This window comes from Mycetomoellerius zeteki, unplaced genomic scaffold, assembly GCF_001594055.1.
Source record: "Mycetomoellerius zeteki isolate Tzet28-1 unplaced genomic scaffold, Tzet1.0 scaffold221, whole genome shotgun sequence".
Taxonomy (NCBI): domain Eukaryota; kingdom Metazoa; phylum Arthropoda; class Insecta; order Hymenoptera; family Formicidae; genus Mycetomoellerius; species Mycetomoellerius zeteki.
In genome coordinates, this window is record NW_017257184.1 from 2,507,673 (window position 1) to 2,521,523 (window position 13,851).

Genomic DNA, 13,851 nt, shown 5'->3' on the forward strand with positions numbered 1-13,851 from the left:
ATTTATAGCTGTGCTATGGAGTCACTATAATTATAACATTATATATGTATGTATGTACAATGGAAATGCGTTACAGTTTCGGTTCACCTAATTTAGAACGTAGCAGCGACGGCGTGACGTTGGCGCTAAATGTTGCCGATCATCGCCGTGAAGCGAGGCGATTAAGGCGAGACGCGACGAATGGCGCCTGGCAGCATGGGCCGCGTTCTCTTCCTTGATCCTCCCGATACTCAAGCTGCGTTCTATCGCGCTAACGAGGAGACAGACAAGCCGTCCAAGGTAAATCGATATCATTCCTAGAGAGGATCCAACTCGCTACATCCACCTCAGTGAGCCTGTCGGTCGACCGAGCCTCCAGCGATCGCACTCTTATTTCATAATATTATATATCTATATTACAAACGCAAAATCGCGTCAAGGCGATTATCGTGAATAATGAGCAAACACATGCCCTTCTTCTGGTGCATTAAATTAAAAATATAGCTACAACGAAAAAATTACGTTACAATGCTATAAAGAAACGACTGTGCACGAAAAGAAAAAAATAGAAAAATACAATATAATTGTGGCACGAGATATCGATGACAAAAGGCCAAACATAATTGTCGGTATAAAGATATACCTGTAATGACCGTCTCGATAATGATCCTAAGAACTATAAGTTATTTGTAACCGTTATTGCAATCAATAATGACCTATGGTATATTGAATCATTCCATATTAGGATCGTATTAGGACGTAGTTGTTAGTGCATAAAATATTTATTACTTACATAAATATTTACTCGTTTTACGTTGCGTAAATATCTAATTTGCAAAAAAGAAACAAACTTTTTTGTTCTAATTGTAAGTCTCATTTTGCTTTTTATTGTTTGTTGTCCATAATCGAGGTGGAATGAGTATAAATTACATATAATATTGTAACAGATTATATTTTTGATACACTATATGTATACATATATTAGAAAACGTGTACAAAAAAAATTAATTTTGTCTGTACGTATAAATTTAAGTTACAGTCACGAGTACTTGGTATGCACGATGGAGAAGGCCGTAGCAAACTCTTCATTTCAAAGTAAGATCGGAGACAATAACCATCAGATAGATGAAAGAGATTTAAATCCGACATCGCATTGTAATGAAGCTCCTGCTATGCAACAGCAGGCACAGTTTACGTGTTCTCTATACATTTCGCGTGCTGGCAGCTTTCAAGACCAAGGTCACAGAGTCCAAGGTGATAATGCAATAATTTGCTGCATTCTGAAGAAAACAGTGTTCTACCATTTAATTTATAATCGCATTTTTATATATATATACACACATATACTAATTCAATTTAAGTAGTAATACAAAACAATATAATATCTAATTATCGAAATTTAATATTCACCCTACAATGCCAGTTGAATAGCATAAAAATATTCAAATAAGTAAACATTAATATTTTCTATTAATCTCGCTTTAATTTTAAATTGATATTTTATCATTCATTCCTTGAGTAGATTGCGAACTGCTGCGAACTCATCTCGAAGAAGCTATTGCCGCTTCAGAACCGCTATCGACGTGGCGTGTCTCTGAGACTCCATGTGGTCTCATTGCTGCTTTCGTACGAGAAAATGACGCCGAGAAACTCTTGCAACGCAGCGACTTAGCTCGAGTGTTTGGAGGACCAGTACAAGTACGAAGTTTATTTACACATTTTACACCGACTCTACTCGATGCGTTTTACACAACATTATATATAAGCTTTCTACAATAAGCCATTACCTAAGTTTTAAATCTTAAGCCGTAAGAAATTGACTAATCATAGTCGATTATTCTTCTTATATTCAACTGTAACTGATCAATTTCTTATATACAGATTAAGACTTAAAACTTAAATAAAAGACTTATTGTAAAATGTGTGTTAGAGATATAAAAAAATTGAGATATCATAAAAACTTCTAGTGTATTTTATTGTTTCTTTGTGTTTTTTATTGAGATATTCCAAATATTTTATTATTTTGAAACTATATTTGTTACGCCAATTGTTACGTTAAAACGTAAATTCTTGAACTAAATAATACTTCTACTGAAATACTTTTAAATAAAATCTAAAAGCTAATTAAATATCTTTTGATTGATATATTTTACTAATTTACTTTCATCAGGTAGCACGATTTTCGGCAAGAGATTCTCGATATCACCAAGCCGTGCTTCTGAGAGACGTGCCATGGGCTATACCGCTGCAGGATGTAAATTCAGCTTTGGCTAGGCAAGGAATTATCGCAGGAAATGTCGAACGTTCTCGACAATTCGTTCGAGTAGAGGTATGGAGAATGCTTATTTTCTATTTTAAAATTAATCTACTGTGATAACACCTTATCATTTCTATTATGTGGGCAAAGAAATAATAATTTAAAACAATAGGAATGTTTTTTGTCGAACATCAAGGCTAAAATTAAAATGTACATGTCAGTTAAGATGCGCATATCGTATCATTATTTAAATTCATATAAAAGTATAATACTATGCAATTCTAAACCAGTTCTAAAGAAGTTCTATAGAACATCTACGATATACAACTGGTTTTGTAAGTCAACTTTCGAAAAACCTTATTAGCAGTCGACAGTATTTGCAATAAAAAGATGAATGTTTCCTGATGAAAATAAAAATCGATAATTGAAATGTAAAAAAAAGGAAAGAGCGACAGAAGTGTAAACGCCTCTTTTATATTATCTCAATTTTCCTAATAGAAGCTTTTTATTTACGCTTCTGTCACTTTTCCCTTACATTCAACTTACACTTTAATTTTTATTTTCGCCAAGATTAAGATAAAGATCGAAACAAAGTCGGCCATATATAACCGTTGATATAAGTATGATGATGAACAAAAAATGTACAAATATAACATATTATATGTAATACATAAATATATTATAACTTTAATAAAAAGTGAAAAATATTTATTGATCTTTTGTCTCCCAGGTTTTTGATGCGGGTCATTACGAAGCCTTATTACGTCAAGGTCTAGACTTTTTCGAAGTGGCTCGTTTCAATGCTGTTCCAGAACGCTGGTGGCGAGGCGGCGGTATACCCTCACGATACGCGAACGATGGAAATAATATTCCACAAGCGTATCAAGAAAATATATCGCAAACGGCGGACAGCGTATTGCAATGCTACCGATGTCAGGGTTTCTGGCATGTGGCCGCTAATTGCCGACATTTGCCACGCTGCGTTCGCTGCGGCGAACCACACAGCGTTGAATTTTGCCCGAGGCCGCGGAATAACCCTATATGTTGCCATTGCTCCGGGCCCCACCACGCCGGTAAATCCTTTTTTTTCTAGAGGATCATCTCTCCTCTTGCTCATCTCTTATCAATTTCTCGCTAATATCCATTATATATATGATGAAAAGATAACGAACAAAGCAATATTTTTCATGTGTATAATTTAATTGTATTAAAAATGTATACCTCTTGCTATGCATTTAAATATATTTCTTGTACTTGGTACAATCGCATATGTCTAGCAATTCACGAGTAATCGCTTTGTCCTTTAGCTGTTATTGATAAATATAATATATGTTAATCGAATGATTATACAAATTAAGTATATACAACAGCTGGAAAGCGAAAGATACTAGCTCGGAAAAGTCGATTTCTCATCATTTAAAAAATGTGTGAAATGTGAAAGTCGACCACGATTCATTCCGGAAATTGAATTGCGACATAAAAGGAATTACATTTTATACAAATCACCTCGCATCATGATAACAATATATCATGATAACAAATATTCCTTTCTGTTTATTTTCTGTTTATTATAATTAATGAATTATATGAATGAATTATATAAATGCAGTATTGAGTAATTTGAGATAAGAAATATAAAAAAAAACTTCCTTATCGCGCGTAACATAAAAACAAGAAACATAAAAAAAAGAAGGTTCTTGTCGTAACATGTAAAACTCAATTAGAATTCACTCCAAGAACCGAATCAGAATCTGTACCTACTTGTATAAATTACTTGATTTTGCAAACTATCTTGTACTTGAGCTATGATAACATATCATTTCTATTTTCATTCTATAATCTATCACCAAAGTCTACGTGTATTATTGAAATTACCGATGCGTTACATTCATATACGGCACGACTATAATGTTTTTTCATTTTTTATTACAGGATATAGACAGTGTCCAGTCAGATTGCAGCTGTCTAATGCGACTCCCGTAAGCATTACGTTGAGCACGAGTGGGGTTCAATATCCAGCGAGTGCTACGAATAAATCGAATCCCTCGTGCCACTCTCTAAGACAAGGCCACTGTTAAACAACATCGTTTATAGAGTAAAATTATAGAGAAACATCGGTCTTATTAGCATCCTTTTCGAAATGTCAATGAAAGCGCGTAACATCTCTACATTGCATAACGATTCCATTATGAGTCACGAGTGAAATTTAGAGATTTGCAATGCCTTTCTATAAAATGTGGGAATACGTTATTCGCATCGTCATTGCGTACAATAAAAATGCTTCTATAGAGATGCTATCTCGACCGCAAAAAATTTGCAAACAGCATATATTTACGTAACATATAAGCAAGATACATTTTTTATGATTTTCATTTTTAAGACGCTGTCGCTTTTTCAGACACTATTGTGTCTTGTTCGTGTCATTTTTTTAGACTTTTATGCAAAATATATTGTTTTTATAAATGTCAAATGTCTTTTAACGAATTGTTTGTTTATGATGTGGGGTAATCCGATAAAATGCCACTTTGCTTTTTTTTTTCCAAGTTAGGATTTTGTAAACTTGCAGTTATTACCCGTATTCCGCCGTTTCGTCCCACTTTCTTTGCCCTAGTCCTGCGAATGTAGGTCTCCCCACTAGTGTCTGTCACTGCTACCACCAGGTAATACCTCGAGATCGTGGGAGGGAGTTGTACGCGGATGTCATACTAGCGCTAACATATTCAGTCGTTCGATCGGCTACTAGTTCGGTTTGTCCACCTAATAGATAGTGTTTTGTAATTATGGACACATCGTTCGCGCGCGGGAAATCCTACCAATCAATCAGTTCTAGCCATCGGTCAAATTAAGGGTGTCAATTCCATTTTTTAATGGACAATTTTTGCGTGGAAAAAGTATTTTCGCAAAATTTTCTACTGTTTTTCTTCCATAAAAATCCATACATATATCATGTATCAAATAACATTTCAAGTAACACGACGGGGTAAGTTTGATTTCATTTGAAGTAAACGTTTTAAAGGGACCGGTTCATTATGTGTGAGTGTATTTCTTTTTATTTTAGAATCTTCTTCAAAAGATCATTATATGTTTCTGCAGATGGCTAGATAATGTTCGTGTTTGTACGAGGACTTCAAATAAAGAACTTTGTGCATCGTAAAGACAATTCTAAAACATGTGATATGAAGAATTTAAGAAACTATAAAACCGCGTATTGTGCGGCAATTACAAAGGTGTTGGATTGCACGAGTTCATTTATACACACATGGCACACCACATTATTTTCAAAAAATATAACAAATGGAACGAAGATATGTGGAGATCTACAATAAATTGACTTCTCTCATTAATTATTGATTGATGGCATAAATCACTTGCGGTGTGCAACCACTCTCTAGATGCAAATATATTTTGTAATTGTTTTGATATATTATAGTTTACATGATATATTATAGTTACAAAAATTTTATGTTGTATTTATGTTGTACGGACTCTGCGTTATACTTGACTAACAGCATAACAAAACAAAAGGAGGATCGATAGTTTGAAGGAAAAAATGTATTCGATGTGCTTAACGGCTTTCCTCGTCGTGTCGATATGCAGCTTGACCACTCAGCAGCCAACGTTCTTCTTCAAAAATACATTCAAAGGGTTAAACGGCCTCACACCAAGCGCTGTTGCACTCATGAAAGATGAGATGCGAGTCGTTTATTATCACGAACAGACAGTGGCGGTGGTCGATCTTGGACCGAGAAATGAACTACATGATTGTAATATAATCGAAGTATAGTAAGTGCGATCATTATTACAATAATACATACAAAAACTATCATATAATTAGACTAGAAATTGAAATCGATTCTCACTAGTTATGTACATATACAGGATGTCTCAAAATTCGTGAATCAAAATACCACACATAGCGAGAAAATTTTTGAAAAATTAAATAAAAAAGTTATATGTACATTTTTATTTGAAACAGTAGTTTTTGAGGTATAAAATATAATCAATTATAGATTATGTTTAAACGGTCATCTGTCCATGAATCACATGTGCAGTAATATTAGTAAGTGTGCATTTTAGCGTTTAAACATAGTCCATCTAAATCTAGAATTCGTAATTGATCATACTTAAATATAAGCCTTATTATTTCATAAATTATTGCTTAAAATAAAAATTTACGGATAACATTTTTATTTAATTTTTAGAAAACTTTCTTACTGTATTTTAATTCTGTCGTATTTTAATTCGCGAATTTCAGGACACCCTATATATAATCATTTCTTTCATATCAATCCTTTTTCTGTGTAATGTTTGACATGCATCATTGATTCTTGCAGCGAGCCGTTCGAGGCTACAGAAGTTTTACGAAACTTATCTATGACTTTACATCCACAAGTAGTGTCATTCCAAGAGATAACGAGACTCATGCAACAATGCGAATTGTTGGACAAATTACAAGTGGAGGCCACGTCCACTTTGCCTACAAATACATTGAGTAGAGGAACTCGCATAGCCGCAAGTTCCATAACTCTGTTCTCCGGCATTCTGCCAGGTTAATTGTTCATTATAATTTCAAATGCGCCCGCAGAATTGTAAAATTTGTTAACAAAGAAACACTAAATATATACATATTCCAGGCACAAAATGGTGCGGCACAGGCGACATAGCCGAAAATTATCATGATTTGGGCGATTTACCTCATATTGACAGGTCGAAATTTAGAGTTATAATTTATAAATTTTTACAAATATCAGGGAAGTAAGACAAATCGTTTATGTTTTTCAGATGTTGTCGTAATCACGATCTCTGTCCAATAAAAGTACGAGCCCAACAGACCCGATACAATCTTACTAATTATTCAATATTCACTAAGTAAGATCTTATCAGAAATTGATAAAAAAATCAATTAATGTTTTGATAAAAAGTTTCAGTGTGTCTTTAAATTCATATTACATTATTATTCATTACTAAATTTTCTTATTATGCTAAAATTTGAAATTATCTTCACCTTAAAAATTATCTCTGTTAATTGTTTCAAAGTTTTTTCTATAAGGCAATCAGTCTTAAGTGTTTAACATTTTACAGATCACATTGTACTTGCGACCAAGCTCTTTATCAATGTTTAAAAGCTGCTAACCATCCAACGGCGAATTTCATGGGACAAATATACTTCAATATCGTTAAAGTGCCGTGTATAGAAGATATCGGAAGAAATCGATATCCATTAAGAAAATTTGTACCTGTAAAAAGGGAATATTAATTACAAGATACTAGCAGCATATATAGATAAAATGTGTTATATTTAAAAACTCGGTATATATATATGCTGCGTCCAATGATAAATAAAATTTATTTACAATTGTATATACAATTAAAAGGATATAAATATATTTTTATATTTGCATCATGTACTTTACAAGTTATTTTTATTACAAGCATAATGTACCTTTCTTTGAAATAAGATGTCATTTTAATTCGGATGTGCATTTACATTCATACAGAATTTTCAACTGAGGAAAAAGCCTGATTCAATGCTGATAAAAAAGGTATAAGATCTCTTATATTTTTACCAACACTGAATGATTTATGATTATACAAATTTCCTGCAACAATTAGAATATAATTATATTTAATTCTTATTCTCTATATCTTTCTTAAAAATATTGAAAAAAGATCGTTACCTATTAACCATATAGTTTCTTTTCTAATGTGCATATAAGGATGCGATAACAATTTATTCAATAAAATATACAAATCTTCATTTGAGTATTTCGGGTTCCTCAAAAGAATATCTATTTCATCTTTACAGGAATTATGCAATACGTTAGCCAGAATACGTATAGATGCTGTAATCTAAAACAGAGTTAAAAATATGATTCTTAATATTAGAAAACTTCATATTTTGTTATATGAAGGAGAAAAAGCAAACCTCGCTGGCTTGAGCGATTCCATCTGAATTGGAAAATGTAAAGTAAAGATAGTCAACGATTTGTGGCAAAATAGTGTATAAATATCCAGTACATATCTGTGAAGAGGACAATAAAGCTAATAACCAAATATAATTAGGATTTTTGTACAAGAGATTCCGTTTTAAGGTAACTTCAATCAGAAGTGACATTTCACTTTCTCTGTAAGTATCAGAAAGATATATTAAATTTTCTCTTGCAATTTTACATCTTTATATTACAATATGTAAAAGTGAATAATGCTTACGATATCTTGTGAAATCCCACATGTATGTAATGTAAAAGCGCATATATTACAGAAGGAAAAACAGAGTCATCACAATTATATAACAGTATAATTATATATTTTAGGCAATGCTGAGCATGCAAGATAGAGAAAGCCTTCTTGCTTCCCGCAACTAAATTACCAACTGTCCAAATGCAAACATCCTAATAAAATATGGATTCATGTACTTCAAATTTACTTTATTTCATTATCTTTTATTTAATTTTATTTCTCTTAATACTGAAGAAACTTACCAGCAATGCATAATTTAAATTTTCTAATTTGATAATCAGATACGGAGTAACTGCTTTTCCCAATGCTGTGCATGCTTTTGTGTTTCCTAGAGCAATATTACAACAGCAATTGGCTGCATATAATTGAAGAACTGGATCATTACAACATAGGTCACGCACAAGGCACAATAAGCTTTGGTATACTTTTAAAAAAGCATTTATATTCTCCTCTGACTGAAACGAATATATAAAAGATTACATATTATATTATTTATTACTTGCATCTTCATAAATATCAATCTTGAATAAAAAATTTTATAAGATATTTTATAACATTTTTACAAGACTAATAGAATATTGATGAATTTTTTAATCTAATTATTTTTTGAGTACTGATAAAGTAAGTCAAAACATTCATGCTTTTTGTACAGAATATAATAATAAATTGAATTATAATTCTTAGAACAACCTGTATTGCTCGTTATAGCCACTAGATATTGATTAATTTTTATAAGATGTTCTATAAGATATTTTATAAGATTAAAATATAATTCTATATGATATTTGATACAGATTATTTCAGTGAGAATACCTGAATAAGAGCATTGGACAAATGTCTGTAATCCGCGAGGGATAGTTTTTCCCTTTTGAGAAGCTTTACTTTCTTTTCGATATATTCGATGGAAAACGATTCAACCTCAGGACATTCTCCTAAATTAGTGCGACTTTTGTTCCAGGCGGACATACGATTCTCTCTCCTTTTTATCAAGATAGCCTCCCTCAATTCCGTTCGTATGGTTTCGATTCTCTCGCTGTCATTCGAACAAAGTTCCATGGCTTCGTCTCTCTCCTCGTTGACAGTCTGCATCTCAAACTGAATTTTATCAACCCTTTGTTACAGGTAAACAATCGAATATACTTATAATAGCATCCGAATCTTTGAGTAAATAAAAAAAAAGTAAATTAACAACTCTCCTCTCTGGAATAAACAATTCAAATATAACCTCACTGGAACTGCTTTACCGGTAAAATACAGCGTCTTCGCGCCGCCGCATTAACAGAACTTACGTTACCAACGAAATGGCAGTACGTCAAGGTTCCAAGAAAATGGACGTATAGATGGCGCGAGCGATGGAAAGGTTAGGTTTAGTGGAAAACAAGCGTTTAATCGAGAAGCCTTTGTCAACGTTAATAGTGTCGCAAGAATCAAGTATCCAGGTTTAAGTAAAGAAATTAAGAAGTGTGTCGCAAAATATCTTTTGCAAATAAAATGGAGGAGGTTTCGAAGTTAGAACACCTATCTCTGGTGTCAAAAATCTGCACGGAATTGGAGAATCATTTGGGATTGAACGACAAGGACTTGGCCGAATTCATTATACATCTGGCTGAAAATAACAAGACGTTCCCAGCATTCAAGAAGGTATTGACTGAGAATGGAGCCGAGTTCTCGGACTCCTTCATAGCGAATCTCCTCAGAATAATACAGCATATGAAACCCGTGAAAGCGTCTACCGAGAAGTCGTCTAAGTCTATGAGTAAGCGGGACGAATTGGCGATAAAATTCCCGGCGCTAGCATTACCGAACGACGATCCACGTTCCGAGACCAACGACGCCAAGGACGAAGATATCGTCAATGACGTTATGGCCTCCCTAGAAGCGTTCGCGCCGTCTAACAAGAAACAGTCTGCCAATATCGAGAAAAGTAACGGTAAGATTGACAACGGCGAGAAAAAGAGCAAGCGGGAAAGGAAAAGTAGAAGCAGGTCAAGGGACAGAAGGCGTCATAGATCCAGATCGTCGAATCGAAAAGAGAGGCGGCACAGATCCAGGACGCGTTCCAGATCGCGGACACGTTACAGATCACGCGACAAAGCACGCAGGAGACGCTCCGGATCCCGGGAACGCAGGAGATCGCCGTCACGCGATCGTAAAGACGCAAGACACTCCAGGAGACGTGACGCTGACAGATCCAGATCCCGTTCCGCCGAAGAAACGCTCTCCGCGGAGCCGGAGGTAGGTAAGATTTACGCGGGTAAGGTCGCGAATATCGTGCCTTTCGGCTGTTTCGTTCAGCTGGAGGGTTTGCGACGCCGTTGGGAGGGTCTGGTTCATATCTCTCAATTGAGGCGGGAGGGTCGAGTGGCAAACGCGAGCGACGTAGTCTCCAGAGGACAGAAAGTTCTAGTGAAAGTTCTCAGCGTCGGTGGACAGAAGGTATCTCTCAGCATGAAGGACGTCGATCAGGAAACCGGGAGGGATTTAAATCCCGTGGTTCCAATAGCGAAAGCCGACGAAGACGAGAAGCATTTGCGTAATCCGGATAGACCTACCTCTTTGCTGGAGCTTCAAGGTAACTACGACGAGGACGAGACGTACTCGAGGAAGCGCGTGCAACGTTTGTCGTCGCCGGAGAAGTGGGAGATCAAGCAGATGCTGGCTGCATCGTGCATTGACAGAAGCGAGTTGCCAGAATTCGACACGGAGACTGGAATTCTGCCACGAGAGGACGACGAAGAAGAGGACGTGGAGATCGAGCTTGTCGAAGAGGAACCGCCGTTCCTGCACGGTCACGGCAGAGCACTTGGTGATCTCAGTCCCGTGCGGATAGTAAAAAACCCGGATGGATCGCTGGCGCAGGCGGCGATGATGCAGAGTGCTCTGGCAAAGGAGCGAAGGGAACAAAAGATGCTGCAGCGCGAGCAGGAGATGGATTCTGTGCCCACCGGCCTGAATAAGAATTGGATAGATCCGTTACCTGAAGCGGAGAGTCGCACCCTGGCGGCGAACATGCGTGGCATTGGTCTACAAACGCAAGATCTACCCGAGTGGAAGAAGCACGTGATAGGCGGTAAAAAGTCATCGTTTGGCAAGAAGACTAATCTAACACTGTTGGAGCAACGTCAGAGCTTGCCAATCTATAAGCTGCGCGATGATCTGGTGAAAGCCGTGACGGACAATCAGATTTTAATTGTAATTGGAGAGACCGGTTCGGGCAAGACGACGCAGATCACGCAGTATCTAGCGGAGACCGGTTTCACTGCGCGCGGCAAGATTGGCTGTACACAACCACGTCGTGTTGCAACGATGAGTGTGGCCAAGAGAGTGGCGGAGGAGTTTGGTTGCTGCCTTGGCCAGGAGGTCGGTTACACCATCCGTTTCGAAGATTGCACCGGGCCAGAAACTAGTATCAAGTACATGACGGATGGTATGTTGTTGCGTGAGTGTCTGATGGACCTTGATCTGAAAACATATTCAGTAATTATGCTGGACGAGGCGCACGAGCGAACGATACATACGGACGTGCTGTTCGGCCTACTAAAGCAGGCGGTAGGCCGCAGGCCCGATCTCAAACTGATCGTCACCAGCGCTACTCTGGATGCGGTCAAGTTCTCGCAATACTTCTTCGAGGCACCAATCTTCACCATACCCGGACGCACGTTCGAGGTCGAGGTAATGTATACGAAGGAGCCAGAGACTGACTATCTGGATGCTGCACTTATCACTGTCATGCAGATTCACCTACGCGAGCCGCCAGGCGATATCCTGCTCTTTCTCACTGGTCAGGAGGAGATTGACACTGCCTGCGAGATCCTTTACGAGCGCATGAAATCACTAGGCCCAGACGTACCGGAACTAATTATCCTTCCAGTTTATTCAGCCTTGCCCTCTGAAATGCAGACCAGAATATTCGAGCCGGCGCCACCCGGCTCACGCAAGGTCGTCATCGCCACGAATATCGCCGAGACCAGTCTAACGATTGATGGAATATATTATGTCGTCGATCCAGGCTTTGTCAAACAAAAAGTTTACAATTCCAAGACCGGCATGGACAGTCTTATAGTGACGCCGATTAGTCAGGCGGCAGCGAAACAGAGAAGCGGAAGAGCTGGCAGAACCGGACCTGGAAAGTGTTATCGGCTTTACACCGAGCGAGCTTATAGAGACGAGATGCTACCCACACCAGTCCCAGAGATACAACGTACGAATCTGGCCACCACTGTGCTGCAACTGAAGACTATGGGCATCAACGATCTTCTGCATTTTGATTTCATGGATGCGCCGCCAGTGGAATCACTAATCATGGCACTGGAATCATTGCACAGTTTGAGCGCTCTCGATAATGAGGGTCTACTTACACGACTGGGCCGGCGAATGGCAGAATTCCCGCTGGAACCGAATCTGTCTAAGATGTTAATCATGAGCGTGCATCTTCAGTGCTCCGACGAGATTCTAACTATCGTCAGTATGCTGTCCGTTCAAAATGTTTTCTACCGACCGAAGGACAAGCAGGCTTTGGCCGATCAGAAGAAAGCCAAGTTCAATCAACCCGAAGGCGATCATCTGACTCTACTGGCAGTCTATAATTCCTGGAAGAACAATAAGTTGAGTAACGCCTGGTGCTACGAGAACTTTGTGCAGATAAGGACATTGAAGCGTGCCCAGGATGTGCGTAAGCAATTGCTGGGTATAATGGACAGGCATAAATTGGACGTGGTGTCAGCCGGCAAAAACACAGTGCGGATACAGAAAGCGGTGTGCTCGGGATTCTTCAGAAACGCTGCGAAAAAAGATCCGCAGGAGGGCTACAGGACGCTAGTCGACAGCCAAGTGGTGTACATTCATCCAAGTAGCGCGTTGTTCAATCGCCAACCGGAATGGGTAATCTATCACGAATTGGTACAGACTACCAAAGAGTACATGAGAGAGGTGACGACGATCGATCCTAAATGGTTGGTGGAGTTCGCACCCGCATTCTTCAAGTTCAGCGATCCGACCAAACTCAGCAAGTTTAAGAAGAATCAAAGACTGGAACCACTCTACAATAAGTACGAGGAGCCGAACGCGTGGAGAATATCGCGAGTTCGCAGGCGACGTAATTAAAGAACACATTTATAATCTATGTAAATATTATTCCGGTATAGTAATTTGACTTGGCGTTTCACTTTTCTGAAAGTCGTAGAGATATAGAACAAGCAAGTGCTGTAGTGCTTAGTGTTTTTATCGTTTTTATGCAACAGCTTATACCTATAGTGACAAGACTTTGTGGAACAAGCTTATACCTATAGTGATACCTATAGTGATACCTATAGTGACAAGACTTTGTGGAACAGAGAACATTTTTTTTGCACGTGTTAATATATTACGTTCTCGAT

General features: G+C 37.5%; 5 protein-coding genes across 6 annotated transcripts in view; 3 read left to right on the plus strand and 2 right to left on the minus strand.

Annotated features, from left to right (window-relative positions):
- The window catches only part of LOC108722905 (zinc finger protein 91), a 342,323-nt gene that overhangs the window by 200,253 nt on the left and 128,219 nt on the right, over window positions 1-13,851 (minus strand). The window lies entirely within an intron of this gene.
- On the plus strand, window positions 165-5,641 carry LOC108722926 (uncharacterized). Of its 2 annotated transcripts, none has more exons than XM_018448315.1 (7): window positions 165-279; window positions 1,013-1,233; window positions 1,502-1,677; window positions 2,150-2,308; window positions 2,967-3,309; window positions 4,169-5,216; window positions 5,295-5,641. In XM_018448315.1, exons 2-6 carry the CDS (start codon window positions 1,041-1,043, stop codon window positions 4,312-4,314), a joined length of 1,017 nt encoding a protein of 338 aa, XP_018303817.1. In that variant the 5' UTR covers window positions 165-279; window positions 1,013-1,040; the 3' UTR covers window positions 4,315-5,216; window positions 5,295-5,641. The 2 variants fall into 2 exon arrangements, with proteins under 2 accessions (XP_018303817.1, XP_018303816.1); XM_018448314.1 differs by having other exon boundaries at window positions 184-279; window positions 5,330-5,641.
- Window positions 5,653-7,506, plus strand: LOC108722927 (uncharacterized). The gene is made up of 5 exons (XM_018448316.1): window positions 5,653-6,019; window positions 6,571-6,785; window positions 6,871-6,943; window positions 7,019-7,105; window positions 7,319-7,506. Exons 1-5 carry the CDS (start codon window positions 5,787-5,789, stop codon window positions 7,491-7,493), a joined length of 783 nt encoding a protein of 260 aa, XP_018303818.1. The 5' UTR covers window positions 5,653-5,786; the 3' UTR covers window positions 7,494-7,506.
- On the minus strand, window positions 7,400-9,772 carry LOC108722923 (uncharacterized). The gene is made up of 7 exons (XM_018448297.1): window positions 9,290-9,772; window positions 8,719-8,931; window positions 8,447-8,628; window positions 8,163-8,361; window positions 7,915-8,086; window positions 7,680-7,836; window positions 7,400-7,473 (listed from the first exon to the last, which is right to left on the minus strand). The coding sequence occupies exons 1-6, from the start codon at window positions 9,563-9,565 to the stop codon at window positions 7,727-7,729; spliced, it is 1,152 nt and encodes a 383-aa protein (XP_018303799.1). The 5' UTR covers window positions 9,566-9,772; the 3' UTR covers window positions 7,400-7,473; window positions 7,680-7,726.
- Window positions 9,878-13,723, plus strand: pea (ATP-dependent RNA helicase pea). Its single transcript, XM_018448262.1, has one exon. The coding sequence runs from the start codon at window positions 9,968-9,970 to the stop codon at window positions 13,577-13,579; it is 3,612 nt and encodes a 1,203-aa protein (XP_018303764.1). The 5' UTR covers window positions 9,878-9,967; the 3' UTR covers window positions 13,580-13,723.

Bases quoted from the DNA above. Each gene is read 5' to 3' on its own strand.
- pea (XM_018448262.1), top strand. From the start codon at position 9,968: ATGGAGGAGGTTTCGAAGTTAGAACACCTATCTCTGGTGTCAAAAATC.
- LOC108722926 (XM_018448315.1), top strand. From the start codon at position 1,041: ATGGAGAAGGCCGTAGCAAACTCTTCATTTCAAAGTAAGATCGGAGAC. The intron at 1,234-1,501 runs GTGATAATGCAA...TTCCTTGAGTAG, and splicing joins CCAAGGTCACAGAGTCCAAG to ATTGCGAACTGCTGCGAACT. The intron at 1,678-2,149 runs GTACGAAGTTTA...TACTTTCATCAG, and splicing joins TGTTTGGAGGACCAGTACAA to GTAGCACGATTTTCGGCAAG.
- LOC108722927 (XM_018448316.1), top strand. From the start codon at position 5,787: ATGTATTCGATGTGCTTAACGGCTTTCCTCGTCGTGTCGATATGCAGC. The intron at 6,944-7,018 runs GTCGAAATTTAG...TATGTTTTTCAG, and splicing joins GATTTACCTCATATTGACAG to ATGTTGTCGTAATCACGATC. The intron at 7,106-7,318 runs GTAAGATCTTAT...AACATTTTACAG, and splicing joins AATTATTCAATATTCACTAA to ATCACATTGTACTTGCGACC.
- LOC108722923 (XM_018448297.1), bottom strand. From the start codon at position 9,565: ATGCAGACTGTCAACGAGGAGAGAGACGAAGCCATGGAACTTTGTTCG. The intron at 8,362-8,446 runs GTAAGCATTATT...TGATACTTACAG, and splicing joins GTGGGATTTCACAAGATATC to AGAAAGTGAAATGTCACTTC. The intron at 7,837-7,914 runs GTAACGATCTTT...TAATTGTTGCAG, and splicing joins AGAAACTATATGGTTAATAG to GAAATTTGTATAATCATAAA.